General features: G+C 53.0%; 3 protein-coding genes across 3 annotated transcripts in view; 2 read left to right on the top strand and 1 right to left on the bottom strand.

Moving 5' to 3' along the window:
• LOC113210703 (polyadenylate-binding protein 4-like) lies at nt 1-4075 on the top strand. The gene is made up of 9 exons (XM_026428808.2): nt 1-376; nt 534-727; nt 811-927; nt 1296-1571; nt 1652-1846; nt 1926-2295; nt 2454-2863; nt 3215-3319; nt 3432-4075. The coding sequence occupies exons 1-9, from the start codon at nt 184-186 to the stop codon at nt 3492-3494; spliced, it is 1923 nt and encodes a 640-aa protein (XP_026284593.1). The 5' UTR covers nt 1-183; the 3' UTR covers nt 3495-4075.
• A 130-nt stretch (nt 4076-4205) lies between these two features.
• LOC113210704 (regucalcin-like) lies at nt 4206-7537 on the bottom strand. The gene is made up of 5 exons (XM_026428809.2): nt 7381-7537; nt 6680-6855; nt 6127-6348; nt 5410-6040; nt 4206-4394 (listed from the first exon to the last, which is right to left on the bottom strand). Exons 1-5 carry the CDS (start codon nt 7425-7427, stop codon nt 4307-4309), a joined length of 1164 nt encoding a protein of 387 aa, XP_026284594.1. The 5' UTR covers nt 7428-7537; the 3' UTR covers nt 4206-4306.
• A 3472-nt stretch (nt 7538-11009) lies between these two features.
• Nucleotides 11010-16774, top strand: part of LOC113210712 (monocarboxylate transporter 10) — an 8554-nt gene continuing 2789 nt past the window's right edge. Inside the window, exons 1-2 of the mRNA XM_052277438.1 lie at nt 11010-11234; nt 12069-12989. Of these exons, the coding sequence (XP_052133398.1) occupies nt 12743-12989 (247 nt within the window). The 5' untranslated portion in view covers nt 11010-11234; nt 12069-12742. The remainder of the gene's footprint in view (nt 11235-12068; nt 12990-16774) is intronic.

Raw genomic sequence — 16774 nt, 5'->3', positions numbered from 1 at the left:
AATTAAGAAAAAGCAACAGGAAATAGTGAAACGTGAGCGAGGTTTGTTTACGTGTCCTGCAACGTGGGGTTAAGCAAGCTGGAATCACATTTGAGGATCTTTGCCGGCATCCTGGGGGAGTTTCAGCTCTTTTAATAATTGCTCATCAAGATTTGAAGTGTTGCTGAGGGCCTCACCGCCAAGATGAATCCGAGTGGCCAAAATTATCAAATGGCCTCGCTGTACGTCGGGGACTTGCACCCCGACGTTACTGAGGCCATGTTGTTTGAGAAGTTTTCCTCTGCTGGACCGGTGCTTTCCATTCGTGTCTGTCGTGACATGATCACCCGTCGATCCCTGGGTTACGCCTATGTGAATTTTCAACAACCGGCCGACGGTAAGTTAGGCCCCAGCCATGTGCTTTACTGGTACCCTAACCTCACTTCCTTCAGGTGGTTTCTTAACCGCCATTTTCAGTGATGCGTCCCACCGGTCGTTTTTCTATATCAGGCGTGGTAGTGTATTTGCATTAAATTTGTTGATTTCTGTTGCAGCTGAGCGAGCCCTGGATACCATGAACTTCGATGTACTGAAGGGCAGACCCATCCGTATCATGTGGTCTCAACGAGATCCGTCTCTGCGTAAGTCTGGCGTTGGAAATGTCTTTATCAAGAACCTTGACAAGAGTATTGACAACAAGGCCATGTACGATACCTTTTCTGCTTTTGGTAACATCTTGAGCTGTCGAGTAAGTTCTTAAATCAAGTAACTTCTGTTTTCTGCGATACATACTCCTAAGACTGTTGCTTCCAATGTGCACTCACTGTCCAGGTTGCCCAAGACGAGACTGGTGCCTCCAAAGGCTATGGTTTTGTTCACTTTGAGACTGAGGAAGCCGCTAATAAATCTATTGACAAGGTCAACGGAATGTTGCTGAACGGCAAGAAGGTATGGATTGCTAATAAATATATATCCCTTATAGATATCCCTTTTATCTCCTTGATTCTCTCAAATAAAATATTCAATGGCTTTCAAAGTCAAAAATATTTTCTGTCATTAGAGTTTAAGTTACATTCAGTTCATTGAAAACTTTTCTGCTTTTGAAATCACGCAATCTTTTAATTACTTAGTTGACTTTCATGCCCATTAAGTGCCGAAAGATTGCCACAGTAATTTTCTAGCAAGTGATATTCGCCTTTAATGAGCATTTATGAAGGCTATTCATGAGCTGTGTACAGGTTTCCCGATTTCAGTTGTTCCTGATATAATTCCTTTGAAGCATCTCTAAAACTGACAACTGTCTGTTCTTGTCCCAGGTCTTCGTTGGCAAGTTCATCCCCCGCAAGGAGCGCGAAAAGGAATTGGGCGAGAAGGCCAAGCTGTACACCAATGTGTACATCAAGAACTTCCCTGAAGATTTCTCAGAGGAAGCCCTGAAAGACATGTTTGAGAAGTATGGAGTTATTACTAGCCACAAAGTCATGAGCCGCGATGATGGTAAATCTCGTGGCTTTGGATTTGTTGCCTTTGAAGATCCTGAAAGTGCTGAGAGAGCTGTTGATGAACTCAATGGAAAAGACATGGATGGCAAGGTTTGTTGACATATCTTCATTGGAACTGAAATGTCACCTAACTTAAATTTACCATCTGTAACTTACTGTTTGTTTTCCAGCCTCTCTTTGTTGGCCGCGCACAGAAGAAAATGGAGAGACAAACCGAACTGAAACGCAAGTTCGAGCAACTGAAGATTGAAAGGCTCAACCGCTACCAGGGTGTGAATTTGTATGTGAAGAACCTTGACGACACCATTGATGATGACAGACTTCGCAAGGAATTTGCGCCATTTGGAACAATTACCAGTGCCAAGGTACTTGGCACTAATGTCCCAAACTTGATTGTTTACCTGTTTACTTTTGCAATTTTCTCATAATATCTTTGCTCACCAGGTCATGCTGGAGGAGGGGCGTTCCAAGGGATTCGGGTTTGTGTGTTTCTCCTCACCTGAGGAGGCAACCAAGGCTGTGACTGAGATGAATGGTCGTATTCTGGTGACCAAGCCCCTCTATGTGGCTCTTGCCCAAAGGAAAGAGGACCGCAAGGCTCATTTGGCTTCCCAGTACATGCAGCGCGTTGCCAACATGCGCATCCAGCAGATGGGTCAGCAAATCTTCCAGCCCAGCGGTGCGGGCGGTTATTTCGTACCTACCATCCCTCAACCTCAACGCTTCTACGGCCCGGCCCAGATGCCCATGCGCCCTCAACCCCGCTGGACCACCCAACCTCAAGTCCGCCCCAATGCCCAAGCCCAACAAGCAGGTGAGAGATCTAACCACCCTGCTTATTTTCATCAGGGCATTTTAAGGCAACTGTGTAGAGCGTTTGTTCATCTTTTGATTAATCTGTTGAGTCTCCGTGTCTGTATGGTGCCTCTTAAATTTGTTGAACTTTCTGCTGAGCTGTTATCTTGCTTGCAGCCTTCCCCAACATGCCTGGCCCTTACCGCGGCGGCCCCCGCCCTCCAAGTGCTCAACCCGGACCCGGCGGCATGGGCCGAGCTATGTCTGCCCGACCCATCACCAACCAGCAGGCGGCCGGCATGGCCCAGGGTGCCCGCGGCCCCATGGGATCCGCCCCCGCTGTTGTGCCCCAGTCGGCCCAACAGGCCCCCGCCCAAGCTGCGCAGGCTGCTCAGCGCGCCGGCCAGTTCAAGTACACCGCCAACGTGCGTAACCCTGCCCAACCTGGCATGGGCCCTCAGCAAGGTGCCGCCCAGCAGGCTGTGCACATCCAGGGCCAGGAGCCTCTGACCGCCACCATGTTGGCTGTGGCCAATCCCGACGACCAGAAGCAGATGCTTGGAGAGCGTCTCTTCCCACTCATTCAGGTATGGACGCGATTGCTGCAATGCTATGCAATTTAACGCAATTTTTAATTACTTAGTTGATTGTTCAGTCTTCTAAGTGCCGAAAAGTTGCCAAATTAAATTTTAAGCAAGTGGCTTGTCTAGCGTGTATAACTTGTGCTGACTTTCCACTAGCTTTATACAGTGCATATCAGTCATCCCCACTCAATACTATGCACCTTCTTTGAAGCCTAGAAATTTTTTCTCCTGTTTTGGGTGCATACTTTGTGCATTCGAGCTCCTAAATATTGAAATGAAATAACTGTTCAAATTATTGTATTAAATTCATTCTGGGCACAAATGTTTAATTAATTGAATTTTCTGTTCCTTCAGCGCATGTATCCTGACTTAGCTGGCAAAATCACTGGAATGTTGCTGGAAATTGATAACTCAGAGCTACTTCACATGCTGGAGCACCATGAATCCCTGAAGGCCAAGGCAAGTATTTTGCTGAATGCAATATTCAATTTATATCTCCTGTATGTACGGTAATCAATCTCATTTCTTAGCTTAACTTCCATTTTATAATTCGGATTCTATTCTGTCATAGGTTGAAGAAGCAGTTGCTGTCCTTCAGGCTCACCAGGCCAAACAGGCTATCAAGAAAGATTAAAAGAAACAATACAGCAAAACAAGTTAAAAAAAAAAAAAATGATCTACAACCCTACCTGGCATCCACAACTCATTTTCGGTTTCTGCACATTATTTTATTTTTCATTCAGATGGTTTGATGACATCATGTGGTCCTTTTTTCTGAGGTTTCTTTAAATTCAGGATGTGAGCATCTGTATGTGTTTTTTGTATGAATGTGTGTGATCGTTTTATATGACGGAGTCATTTGACGGCAATTATTCTTTGATGTATGTATTGTTGGTGTGAATGTCGCATGTACGCATTTTGCATATGCACAAATGGAATGGTGTGGAATTTATTCCTACCAGTGAAAAATGCACTTCAACATGTCTTCTTCCCAAACTTTGTGTAGAGACTCTAATCAAAAAGAAAGCTTGTGTGCGTTAAATTTATTTTTGTTTTGGAGAAATATGTTCATTGTTTTGTGGAACCTGGACTTTTGGTATCTGAGGAGAGGCAGATATGACGTGTATTGTAAGATGCCCTAAGATACGTGGCGATTCTCTGCATATTGCATTCGGAGTTTTTTAATGTGTATTGCTATTAAATGACTTTCATGAATATTCTCTAGTTTCTATCATCCCTTTTAATTTTAAAGTTTTGGCGCCATTTAATGTGCAATGATCACATAGTGCCTGTGATGCCCATGAGCCATTAATGTGAAAGGGTGTTTGTCAGTCTACACAACATGCATATTTTCGGTTCTTTAATATAAAAAATGAGTATAAAATCAATTAGGTTCTAGTTCTAGGTACAAAATCGTAAAAAAAGTGTTTTCTTCAGGCTTGAATACTATGAAGAGAAGATCGATGCTATGGCAAACTGGACTGCCATGACCCAGAAAAACACAGGCTGGAGCTTACATGAATTGGAGCCGGCTCTGAACAGAAAAAGAGAAGAATTACAAATGTGACAAGCTGCAGGGTGATGTCTATAGTAAATCAAAGATTTTTATTTACTGCGGTATTTGCACTCTACTATGTTCAAATGCCTTGTGGCTGTGTTAAAGGACCCGGGGAAGTGGGATAAACCAAAACGACAACATGGCTAGGACAGCGCTTGCTTTTACTCACTCTCCACATCTTTTTAGTGTTGGGGAGAATGAGTGGTGTGTAATCAAGAGGCTTATTTTCATCTCAGTACCCACATCACTTACAGACATGGTAGTAATGTTTGTGTATTGGAGGTTCTGAACAGATCCCGGTTTGTTGAGCGTGGGCAATTGAAAACGAAATAAAAGGCGGCTAGAAGCTGCATCATTGTCCATCGCGCCGTGGGCGGTGCAAAAGTGAGGTATTCCCCCTTGAGACCGGAACGCCATCTTTTCAATAGCATGTTGCTTGCAAGGTGATACGGATGCTTTACTTAGTAGATGATACGAAAATTTGGTTGAATTTCGTCTACGATCAACAGTTTGGGAAATATGGCAGGTGGAAAGTACGCCCCACCGCCAATTATTTTTTTACCCGCACCCTCGCACTCTAAGTTATGCAAGCGAAGCTGACACGGAAAAGATTTGATACTGCACTGACAACGGTACCTTTGCTTTTCTTAGGGATCGTCCAGTTAGTACGTCCGTTTTTCTCAGATTCATTCGGTAAATGGGTAAGTGACGGGAGCTCGGCGCCTGCAAGACTCATGGCAGGCCACCCCGCATGACACGTATGCATTGCAGGCAATGTGTGGCCTACCTGTCAGGCGCTAAGAGTGCTTGCATTGTCGTTCCTTACGGCAAATGCCGGACGCACTTTGCAGATAATCCCACTACCCACTACACTAAGGGCGATACTTGTAGTGAAAGAACGAGTTCATTCCTTACTTTTGTGTTCTACGTATCCCTTGTTTTTTTATTACGTCAATTTTTTGATGGCGTCGTTTTAGGTGTGATTCCGTACCTATTGTTGGTGCTCGCAGCACCGACCGCGTTGACGGCGTAGGGCACATTGGTGAGGCCCTTCGTGCCCAGGCCGGTGATGGCAAACATGCTGCCGGCCAGGGGCTCGCGCTCCAGCTGGCGCGCGTCCATCTTGTAGCGCGCGCTGGTCACGTAAAGAACGTCCCGGTCCCGGCCACCCCACTCGGCAGCCGACGGGTTCGTCACGTTCATGACGATCGTCTGGAGGAGCGCGCCGGACCTCGGGTCTACCTTAATCACTCGGCCGCCATGGACGCACGCTATCCACAGGTTGCCGTCCTTGTCCAGGGTCATGCCGTCGGGCGCCCCGGGGACGTCGTGGGCGGCGAAGCTGAACGCCGTTTTCTTGTTGGACACGACGCCCTGGTCGGCGTCGAAGTCGAAGCTGTAAACGGCCTTGGTGGCGGAGTCGGCCAGGTAATAGGTCTTGTCGTCAGGCGTCCACGCCATGCCGTTGGGGATCTGCAGCCCCTCCTCCACGACCGTCTTGGTGTCCACGTGTGAGCTCGCGCTCCGGCCCTCGATGTCGCGCTTCAGATCGAACCGGAACAGCTCGCCCTTGTTGACGCCGCGCCGCCGCCGGCGCGAGGTCTGGCTGTCGTCCATGGTGCCTGTGTGGGCACGGCGAAAGAGTCGCGTAGTGTGATGGTCACGGGTGGCCAGACCAGAGGTCCCCTCCCCCGGCCACGGGTCTTACCTATCCACAACCTGCCCCGACTGTCCGCCTTGCCGTCGTTGAAGCGGTTGCCCGGGAGGTCAGGCTCGACCTCCTTCAGGTTTCGGACGCTCCTGACGACAGCAGCCTTCCCCGGGGCGCCCCAGTCCACGTCGACGAGGAAGACGCAGCGACCCACGCCCACCAGGATGTCGTCAGACCCTCTGACGGGTACGGCGGGGGTCACTTTTCCGGGCTGGTTGCCTGTCAACCAAAGATCGGTGATGAGGTTGCCGATGCAGATGATTCCTTCCTCACTGGAAATCTTTCAGCTCTAGCCGCGACGTAAGTTGATATGGCACTACTTTCAACTTGTACGAACTGTGCATTAACCGGCATTACACATGTTCAGTACGGCGGCTGTACATTGTGCGCTCTATGGGTTGGAGAAACCGACAAAGCATGACCACATTGTGGTCGCACCACACTGAATGTGTCAATTTGTACGAATGTTAATTTTGCCACGTAAAGAACGGAAATGACACGATTTCAAGTTCACGATCTTATTCGTATTCGGTTTAATTCTCGTCCTTACTGAAGCTGATGTTCTTGAGGTCGCCCGGATGAGCTGGATCGTACCGCAGAACGAGCTTGCCTATGACGTCGACGAAGATGACGGTGTTAGTGATGTCGTCCCAGTAGGGACTCTCCGACATGATTACGGGCTTGGTCACTGCTTTGATCTCGTAGCCATGTGCCACGCAGGAGAGGCTGAGGGAAGGAGTTGGAAAGGGAGGGGGATTAGAAGGGCCTTGATGGCGGAGGGACAGATGAATCATGGCACACGATAGCAACCCCTAGTCAATACTTAAACACACTTTCGACCTCTCCTCTCTGCCAGTAGTAGTTGGTCATGGGGATGCCCCCCCGCCCGCCTCTCGTTTAGTGGGCATCATTTTAGCCTCACCGAAAAAAAGTACGCAACCCCCTCAACCCCCTCCCTCAGCGGAATAAGTAAGCGGTCATCCAGAAAGTACGTCCGCCGCGTCATTCGCCGTCATCGTGAAAGAGCGAAGAGCAAGCTCCGATAGCGCCTGATAGGTAGGCAACGTCTTGTCTGCAATGCACGCGTGCTCTGCGGGGGTGCCTACCCTGCTCCTCGCAGGCGCCGAGCGCCCGTAATTTGCCGGATGAATATGAGAGAAATGACGTACTTTCTGGACGATCCCGATCCCTAATGCCACACGAAATATGCTGGAGCGGTCAGAACGACTGAGGGCATCCGTCAGGACTTACCCGAGCAGCGCGGCGAGGCAGGTGAGGTAGGCCGGTCCTTTGGCCATTGTGTCGCTTTGGTGCAAGTTGTTGACGCAAACTGAACCTCGAGGCGTGCCGCCCAACTACTTATACCTCTTATCGGCAAACCACGCTGCTTAGAGGGTTGTAAAATAAATTCGGTTTGTGCGCCGACGATCGTGTCCCGGCATGGCCACGGGCACTCGGGGGGCGGGGTGCTCGCGGCACATATCGGGCATGGTTCTCATTACCACGACCACAAAGCACTGGACTTGTGAAGGAGATTGATACATCAGAATATCTGATGCATGTTTTACACGTTCTTGGTACACGTCTTGTCGCACTTGAACTCTCTGGCCCTGGCAATATGTGCCTGGCCGCCCAGGCGCTGGTGGCAGCCTGGCGGGCGGCAACGTCCTAGGAATGGGCTGTGTGACGGCACTGCATACCGACACCTGCAGCAGGTCCTTTCCCATCAGCGAGCGCGCGTGCAGGGGGTGGCGGGGGGGGGGGGGTAGGTGGACGTGCGCACGAACTCCCAATTCAGAAATATGTTTATTTGATTTCGTAGAGCTTATTTAATGATCCCCACTTCGCGCTTCGTGCAGTTCATACACAGTCCACGGTACAAGGTATGGAGTGGCCCGTTTACGATTGCGCCCGCGTTCCTTCGGATCAGGACGCCCTTCTCTCAGGCCGTTGCGCTCTGATCATTGATTGTTTTATGATCCCGGATCACGAACCACTTGCCGTATCAAAGCAAGTTGTCGCTGCCCGAGTCAAAGGCGTAGCCGTACGAGAGAGAAAGAGTAAGGGGGGAGGGGGCATCACTCACCCATGGCGTACTGAGTTTTCTGAGTCGAAAACACCTTCAGCGGACTTTTTCGGACCTATCGGTACACTCTAAAAGCTTATGAACGTTTTTATTCATGGCTTACTGAGTTCTGTGTACGTGCTCTGCTTATGCATTTTTTAATACGCCGGTGTGAACAAATTTGTTCATACTAGCGTATTAAAAAAATGCGTATGCAGAGCACGTACACAGAACTCAGTAAGCTATGAATAACAATTTTCATAAGCTTTCAGTGTGTAGAACTTGTAAGATGCACACCCTAGAATTGCTTCACTAATAAACCAAGTATTCCACTGCTCAACACTTGCAAGTGTGCAACCGCAAGTTCAATACTTGCTAGTGTTCAATTCAGTAGCAGTACACTTACAAGTGTTCAACTCGGTATTTGTGCACTTATAAGGGTGCAACTCCTCTGTTGAACACTTACTTCACAGTAAGCACCCGATCAAGAGAAGTGTACAACAGGAGAGTTGAACACTTACAAGTGCACAAATACCGAGTTTAAAACTTGCAAGTGTACTACTACTGAATTGAACACTTGCAAGTATTGAACTTGTGGTTGCACACTTACAAGTGTTCAGCAGTTGAACACTTGGTTTATCAGTGACACTTCACTGTAATTTGAGGTTCTTAAATGTATACGCCAAAAGGCGTATGCTACAGGATCCCGAGCGACATTTGGCGTATACTTTTAAGACATCTTTTGTCGTACATCATGCGTACATATTCTAGACATCTTTGCCCATACCATTTCTGCGGCACAGCAGAGGCCCTTTGATGGATACACTCTGAAGGGCGCTCACGCCCTGTACACACCGTCACACCTGCATCCTCAAAACAGGGGATGTGCCGTGCGAGTAGTATGGGCAAAGATGTCTAGAATCATCTATACGCCGAAAGATGTCACAAAAGTATGGGCGGAATTTTGCTCGTGTTCCTGTAGCATACGCCTTTTGGCGTATATATTTGAGACACCCCCAAATTATAGTGTAGGGTAAGATGCCCTATGATGGCCACCTTAAGAATGGGCCTGCCCAATGATGGCCACCCCTTTTTCTTGTCATGTAGACAACGATGTGAAGTAGTTTGGTTTATTATGCCCAAGTAGGGACCTTACTAGAACACAACTTCAAGGCCAAGATTGTAAAGTGACCAGATTGGCTGGAAATCGAGAAAAGTGGCCATCAATGGACAGTGGCCACATTAGGGCACCTTACCCTAGTCTCTTTTGTCGTGGAACTGCCCAACTGCCGGTTACGGCGGTTCCTGGGGGCGATTAAAATCTTTTTTGGACCTTTCACTACTAAATGGTCACTTTGATTTGACACCCGGAGCTTTCAAAAGTTAAATAATGCCAAACAGAAACCTTATACTTTAAAGCCCGCTACACGCTGTTGGACATCTCAAAGGGAAGGCACTTCTACCATCGAATCCGATTCAATCATCGCCTTTTTCATTCGCGTACACCAAAAAGATTTGATAAAGCGGTAGTTCTTATAATGACATCATTTGGTTGTTGTGAGGAACACTTCACTAGAAACGCCTCTTGCTGTTGGATTTACTGTATGACGCCGGTGTTTATCGCCCGGCACGTGCCGTGCCTGGGATTGATTGACTCGATACAGGCGGATCAGCGAATGAGGTGAGAAACACCTTGTTGACTCTACTTACGGGTAAGGAGAGGGGGGGGGGGGCGCTAGGCACATCACCCCACCTCAGTAAATCAGTGAAACCATAAAAAAAAAGTGATGGTGATTGAGATGGGACCAAACTCAGATTGAAATAAAAAGTAGCGTGAATATCTTCCTGCTTTGATCAAGGCAAACTCGAACGAACCAAAGAAAATAAAAAGGAAATTGTACAATTTAGGCCGTGCAAAATATGGGCTTGGAAACGACACCTTTTAGAGTACAAATTGTTCTTCAAGGGAAACGTTTTTAGTTGAAGTTCAATAATGGTTAGGAGCATCCTAATGCCGTAGGCCTGGGCGCTGAGGGCGGGCCGCCAGCCCCACACAGCTGCTTAGCGGGCTGGCCTAACCAGCGCGTTGCAGGCGCTTTCATTGGCGCGCGCAGACTGCCGTCAGTACTTTAGGTTCTTGTTCGGTAACAGCTCTCATTCTGTAAGCGCCGTAAGTTGCCAAGAAAAGGCAAGTTCTGTTGGTCTATCCTTTTAAGAAGAAGCTCGGACGCTAGTCTCTAGACGCTAGTCGCTAGGCGGTGCGTAGCGAGCTAAGACGCTAGTCGCTAGGTGCTACATGGTCCCAATTTTTGCGGTGATTGGGGCAGAAATCACGCGCTAGCCTCTAGGGGCTACAAGGAAAATCGACTTGCCTGTGACTTCTTCCCCAACCACCGCAAAAATTGGGACCATGTATCACCTAGCGACTAGCGTCTTAGCTCGCTACCCACCGCCTCGCGACTAGCGCTTCTTCTTAAAAGCATTAGGACGATACAACTGTCATAAGGACAAAATGAGATGATCTTCCGGCCGCACGAAAAGAGAAGAAAGAAAAGTTTCTTGTATTTCAAGACTCGCGTTCTTAGATACAATTGGCGTCCTCCATAAGATCCAAGACCAGGCCTTGCAGTACAAGAAACTTTTTCCGTGGAGGTGTGCTGCTTTGGAGCCGAGTTCGGGCTTGAATCTACCGCCACCAAGGCAAGTGTGGGGTGAGGGCTCAGAGGGGGAGTCCAGCAGGCCCCGATCGAATTGCCCCTCGCGCCCCCACCTCTTTCTCCTGCCTCGCCCGTACCGGGGGGTCCCGCCGCACGACGGACGCGACCTCGACCTTCAGCTGCGCAGACAGCTGAGCGGAGCCCTCGGCAGCAGCACCTCCGCCAAGCTCCGCAGGGGCTTGCAGATGCCGCAGCTGCTGCACGAGCACACGAGCACGGCCAGGCTCCGTCCCACGCCGGTCTGCACTTGAACTTGACTGCACACCGTCCAGCCGGGTGTGGCACGAGGACTCGGGGTGGGGGCGGGGCCGCTAGCAGGGCAGGTGAGTAGCGAACGAACCTGTTTCTGTGATTTTACAAGGTGCGTTGAATCATTTCGCAAGCTACAGTGATCTTGCTGCGTGGCATTGATTGTTTCCTTTTCGGCGTCAATTTGACTATGACGTGTCTCGCCTGTTCGGGAAACAAGCCTACCTCTTTGTCTTTCTCTGTCCAACTCAATTTATCAGCTAGAATTAAACGAAACTCAGGGGATGCGAGGAGGGTTTTTGGTGAAATGGGCAAAGTAATGAGGGAACAACTCAAACATTTGTTTTCATCCAAAGAGCTGTGGAAATTGCTTTTCCGTCGATAATCACTGGTAGCCGTTTTCTTCTCATTTGTCACGGTCTCTTCGACCGCGCCGTGGCTCTGAAACGCCTCGCATCTCACTCACGCGGGCTGTCCTGCAGCTCTCCTGCCAGTGTCATGTTCCTCTCGCCCGCTGAGGCCCGCGACCCTACGACTCTGGACCCGCCACCCGCCACCCGAATCAGCTGATAGGAAGTGAGGTTGGCCGGGCTGGCCGCGCTGCTGGCCCCTGTGGTGACCCAGTGCTGCTGCTCGTTGGCCGCCCGGCCGCCAGAGGACGCCAGCGGCCGAGGACGGCGGGGAATCGATAAGCCGCGAGCCGGGCGCGGGGGATTCAAGGGAGCCCGGGGATCACCCACTCGTTGAAGGCAACGACAACAGAATAGCGAACTGAATGCCCCTATCGCTGACCACAAAGTGATAGGACGCAGGAGTCATATAGGGATTGTAAATCATTGTTGTTTGTGTGAGTTTAGAGTATGAACTTGCGCTCGGCTCATGCGTCGCTATTTTTGCTTCCTTTCCAGACTGCAGGAAGACGCGATCGTCATCTGGGCTCTATCGCCTTATATGCGGCCTGTCTACGTCACTTAGACGTCACCGCTCTTCTGCGGGGGTTAGCGACAACTACTGCCTGCCTCGGAGCGGTGTCGCTGGGAGCCCCCGTCGGCCTCACCCCGAGGTGGCCTCCTCCCCCGACGGAGCCCAGCACGGTGCCCCATGGTCGCAGCCCGCGGTCGAGTCACGCCCGGGGCTAAGGTGCCCTGACAGGGCCCTGGGGGGCTGCCCGGGGTTGCCCCCATGGCACCGAGAACGCGGCCTCGAGGAGCAGCGGAGGGTTCGGTGGACCTAGACTCTGCGCGATGTTGGGCCAGCCGGCAGCGCGGCGCAGCGCGACGCCACGCCGCGCCGCTGTGGGCATGGGCATGGTCGGCGTCCTATACTAGTCTAGTGCGACGCGTGTGAGGGAGCCAGCAGCGGCCGGGGTCGGGGCGGGGACAGCTGACGAGTGGAGCCGGGCCCCAGCCGGGGCCGCGGGCCGGGGCCGAGCCGGGGCCGGGCCGAGCCGGGCGGGCCTCGACAAGGCGGCGCCGGGCCCGGGCCGCCCGCAGCCGGCTCATTCACTGTGGCCGGGCAGCAGAGCGCCTCGCTAGCTCGCCGCCCCGAGGAGCAGGAGCAGGCCGCCGATCAGGCCGCCGACATGACGGGAGCCAACATGGGTGAAGTGGAGGCTGCGGCGACCAGGAACGGCGGCGGCGCCGTGACCGCGGCGTCGGCGGTGGCGTCGTGCCCGCCGGACGGCGGCGCGCGCGCGTGGATGGTGCTGGCCGCGTCCTTCCTCTGCAACGGCCTCCTGTTCGGCATCATCAACACGTACGGCGTCATCTACGTGTACCTGCTGATGGACCTGGAGAAGGCCAAGGTCCCTGACGCCGCATCTAAAGCATGTGAGTAACTATGTTTGTCAACCCGCAATTTCATTGCGTATTTTTTTGCAAGTGAGGTTTTCCACAAAGAAGGCAGCTGCACTGACCGCACTGACTGAGTGCCGAGCCGGACCGAGACGGGCGCTTTGTAATGCATTCCCATTATCCTTGCCTACTCGCGGAGGTGTATTTTCGTCACATTCACGAACAATGCATTAAGCTAAATTGGAGAGCAAGAAGATCGGGGCTGACAGCAGCAGGATGTGTCGCGCAGCGTCGTACGTGCGTAGTGCCGGCGCGTGTCTCGCCCCTCCTCGGGCTTTATTTCCGGTGCAGGGGGCCGGGGGGGCTGGGGGCGCCCGACGGAGACCCGCGGGCCCGCGAGCCCGCGCCCCGTACGGCCCTACGCGAGGCGCACTGTGGTGCAGTTTGTTGGCCCGCTGGCGTCAGCGGCGTCAGTCAGCGGCGTCAGTCAGCGGCGTCAGTCAGCGGCGTCAGCCAATGTCTGCACGATGGGATGGGTATGGGTACCTGCGATGGTCCGACTCGCCAACGACCACCGGGTCAGTCCTTGCTACTGACTTGCTTGTTTGTGTTGATCCAGCAAACTTTTCTCTTTCTGCCAAGTTGAAGTTTGCTCGTGCCGTTTCCCCGGCCTCCACCGATAAGTAGGTAAAGGCGGTGCGATAGCCTCCCCCTCCTCCCTCTCGACGGGACAGGGCGCTGGCGCTGGTGTGGGTGCGAAACCATCTTCCCCTCCTTCCAGGGCGTTTGTCGGCCCATGGCAAACAGTACACTCTCGCACTCTCGGGGAAGTCCAAAAGTGGCTACGTTCATCCACCATCCCCTCCCCGTCCCTGCTCTGAGGCGAATGAGGCCTTCCCTCCCTGCCAGTATGTGACACCACGGTTGTCACTCAGGTTATGTGCCTATAGGCACACCGTCACACCTGACATGGTTCGCCGTGGCGGGGCTGGCGGGGCGTTGTGGTGTCCTGCGGCTGCTACGCCTGTAAGGCGACACCGTGCACAACCGCCCTCGTCCCCCTCTCCTGCCCGCCCCTGGCCTGCCCTGCCCACAGGGCAAGAGCTCTACGCCACCCACCACCCCTCTGAAAACACGGGCAGGTTTCGGCTTCCGCGCCAAAATAAAGGACAAACATGTTTAGGTCATTAGCCCGAAAGCGTACTGCAAGAAATGATGAAAACAGCGCGCTAGAAATGTGGCCTAGAGCTACCTTTTTGCGTGGTCATGAAGGAGCCGTCAAGCGCGCCCCTTCCGAATGGCTCTGCAGTTCGGTTAAAAGATACCTTGCAGGTCTCGGTGCGCTGCGCCACGGCGGTGTTATTGGCCCTGGGCAAACTTTGTTATGTGTGTGTGTGTGTGCGTGGGAAAAGTTACGGGGACAATGAGCTGGTGTTTGCTTAGGGCGGCGGTCCGGTGGCGTCGGGGTGTCGCCTCGGGGTGGGGGCGGCGGCATTCGTTCTCCTGGTACACCCTACTGCCACGCCCCGCCCCGCCCCGCCCCGCGCTCAGCTGCTGCATCGTCTGGCATGTTCCATGCAGCTCTGTTATCACAGTGCCACGGTACTGTGGCCTCTCTGACAGCTGCAGGGCGGCCGCGTCCCCCTGTCGCGAGGCCCGGGGTAAACAGGCTGGCCCTGGGACCCCGGTAATGAAGGGTGGGTTGGGTGTCCCGCATGCGTGCGTTCGGGCTTGTCGCTCACCGTTGGCGCCTTATCGAGAATGGCCCCGAACGAGTAGGCAACCCACGGACGCGCCTATGTTGGCTGTACAGTAGTTGACCACCTCCTCCGCCAAAAAGATATGCTGCCTTTGGGACACCCTGTAGTCCTGTAGTGTAACGCGTGCCAACGTGTGGAAGCGTTGTTGGGGAATTTTCTCCGGGCGTGCATGGCGCCCCCAAGCCCACTCAGCATCCGTGGTGGTGTGATGCAGCGGGGTGTATAGCCATGACTTAGCGAGCAAGCAGACTCCTCACTTACATGTCTTGCCCCTGTATGTGTGTGTGTGTGTGTGTGTGTTCGCGCGCGCAGCCGTGTCTTTGACCCCCAACAGTGACAGCCCTGGTGGTTGCCTCCCAGCGTCCCACGTGCATGCACTGGCAGTCGTCCAGGACGTCTGCCCAGAGGTGGAGGTGGAGGGGGCATGACCACAGCGCCCGGACCGCTGCCTCCGGTGTCTCGCGTGTCTCGGCTGCGCAGGGTCCGCAGGGTCCGCAGGCCGCCTAGCCCCGCCCTGACCAACCCTACCGCAAATCCTCTCAGTGCACTCGATTCACATGGCCCTCTTTTCGTCTCTTGCTAGGCATTCGCTCTACAATCTGCTTTTGATTTATTTTTGAACAACTGGGAAGAATTCTGTGTTTTGAGGACAAACGGGTGACCCGGACCACCCGGACTGCGAGGCCAAACACCGAACACGGTGGCTAAGAGTAGAACGGAGAGTCGCGTTGCGCCCCGACGGGACGGGACGGCTTTGCTCCACCGACCTATAGATAGAAAGAGTACACAGAAGCTGGTGGCCATCTCTGTGTTTATCCGGTTTATCTCTGAGCGTGCCGCCGGCTGCACCCGCACCGTGGCGCGGGGCGGTGGTCAGCGCCTTGCCCTCCTTTCCTGATGAGCGTCCTGGAGGCTCTCGCGGGGCGCGGACATATCCGCGGTAGGTGAGGGTCTATGGGTATGGGTGAGGGTCGGCTTGGTCTTGGCGGCCGGGTGGTGGGGCAGCGACGAAGGGGAAGGGGATCATTGTGTGGTCCGGGGATTGCAGTTTTTCTCTGAGCGCTGGGTCACTGACGAGCCATTTCGATCGCAGGCCCATGCTCGGCGGAATTGTTATGGATGCGGGTGGATGCACATAGATGCCTCGGAGAATGACACGATTCTGAGCAGAATAAGGCTTTCCGTCCACCCCGGAGGTGGGGGGAATTTACTAGATGGTGAAGCTCCTGGATACGTACAGCCTTGGTAGCGTCCTAGCCGCGAACAGCGGCGTGGTGTGGCTCGAGGCGCAGGGCGGCCGGGCGGGGCGGGGCCCGCCGCGGTGGCGTGGCGCGGCGGCGGTCGCGGTCAGATCGGAGCGTATCAACGACGCGGCGCGCTGCGTCCCGCGCCGGCCCGCCGCGCCGGCCCGCGTCCCGCGCCGGCCCGCGTCCCGCGTCACTCGGGCCCAGTCAGGCCAATAATTGCCACCCCGACGCAGTGAGGAGGCCACGCTGGCCCGTCACGTGCGTGTGTTCTGCTTCTAAAGTGTGAATAGGTTTGTGCAACACGAGATGCAACGTGAAAGTCGAAAGTCGTAATAACGCTAGTATCAATAATCAATCCTAAGTAATAATAGCTTTTTCGTATTAAACATTTCAGCCTGATCTGTAGCGTAAGGATTGCCGTACGTAAATTGCGATGCGATTTCGATGCGCGATGGCGAGGCCCTCGAGTCTTGCGGAGAAAGTTTCGCCGGTCCGGTGGAATTTTTTGAAAGGCTTAAAAAATGGGCATCCTTCTGGCACCTGTCCGACTGCGGGGCTGCGCCGTGCTGTGCGGTGCTGCGCCGCCGCGTAGTCCAGGAGAGGCGTCTAATCTGTTGGCAGCCGCTGCCGGGGCACCGGAGCGTTTGTGGGCCGTGCCAGCACCCTACCCTCATGATGAGTTCTCCTCCAGAAGTCGCTGCAGAGATCCTCCCTTTCCTAGATAATGCGTTTTCTGCTCCCTCCCCACAACTCTGGGCAATCTGATCTTTGATCACGATCTGGACCCCGTCCCTCCTGCAGATGCCCCCCCCCC

The sequence above is a fragment of the Frankliniella occidentalis genome, unplaced genomic scaffold, assembly GCF_000697945.3.
Source record: "Frankliniella occidentalis isolate FOCC.00 unplaced genomic scaffold, Focc_3.1 Scaffold10, whole genome shotgun sequence".
In the NCBI taxonomy this organism is placed as follows: Eukaryota; Metazoa; Arthropoda; class Insecta; order Thysanoptera; family Thripidae; genus Frankliniella; species Frankliniella occidentalis.
This window is presented reverse-complemented; position numbering and strand designations above follow the sequence as displayed.

Coding starts and splice junctions, on each gene's coding strand:
- LOC113210703 (XM_026428808.2), top strand. CDS start 184: ATGAATCCGAGTGGCCAAAATTATCAAATGGCCTCGCTGTACGTCGGG. Junction 928..1,295: donor TGTTGCTGAACGGCAAGAAG/GTATGGATTGCT, acceptor TTCTTGTCCCAG/GTCTTCGTTGGCAAGTTCAT. Junction 2,864..3,214: donor GTCTCTTCCCACTCATTCAG/GTATGGACGCGA, acceptor CTGTTCCTTCAG/CGCATGTATCCTGACTTAGC.
- LOC113210704 (XM_026428809.2), bottom strand. CDS start 7,427: ATGGCCAAAGGACCGGCCTACCTCACCTGCCTCGCCGCGCTGCTCGG. Junction 6,856..7,380: donor TGCCTCGCCGCGCTGCTCGG/GTAAGTCCTGAC, acceptor TCCTTCCCTCAG/CCTCTCCTGCGTGGCACATG. Junction 6,349..6,679: donor CCTCAAGAACATCAGCTTCA/GTAAGGACGAGA, acceptor TTTGGTTGACAG/GCAACCAGCCCGGAAAAGTG.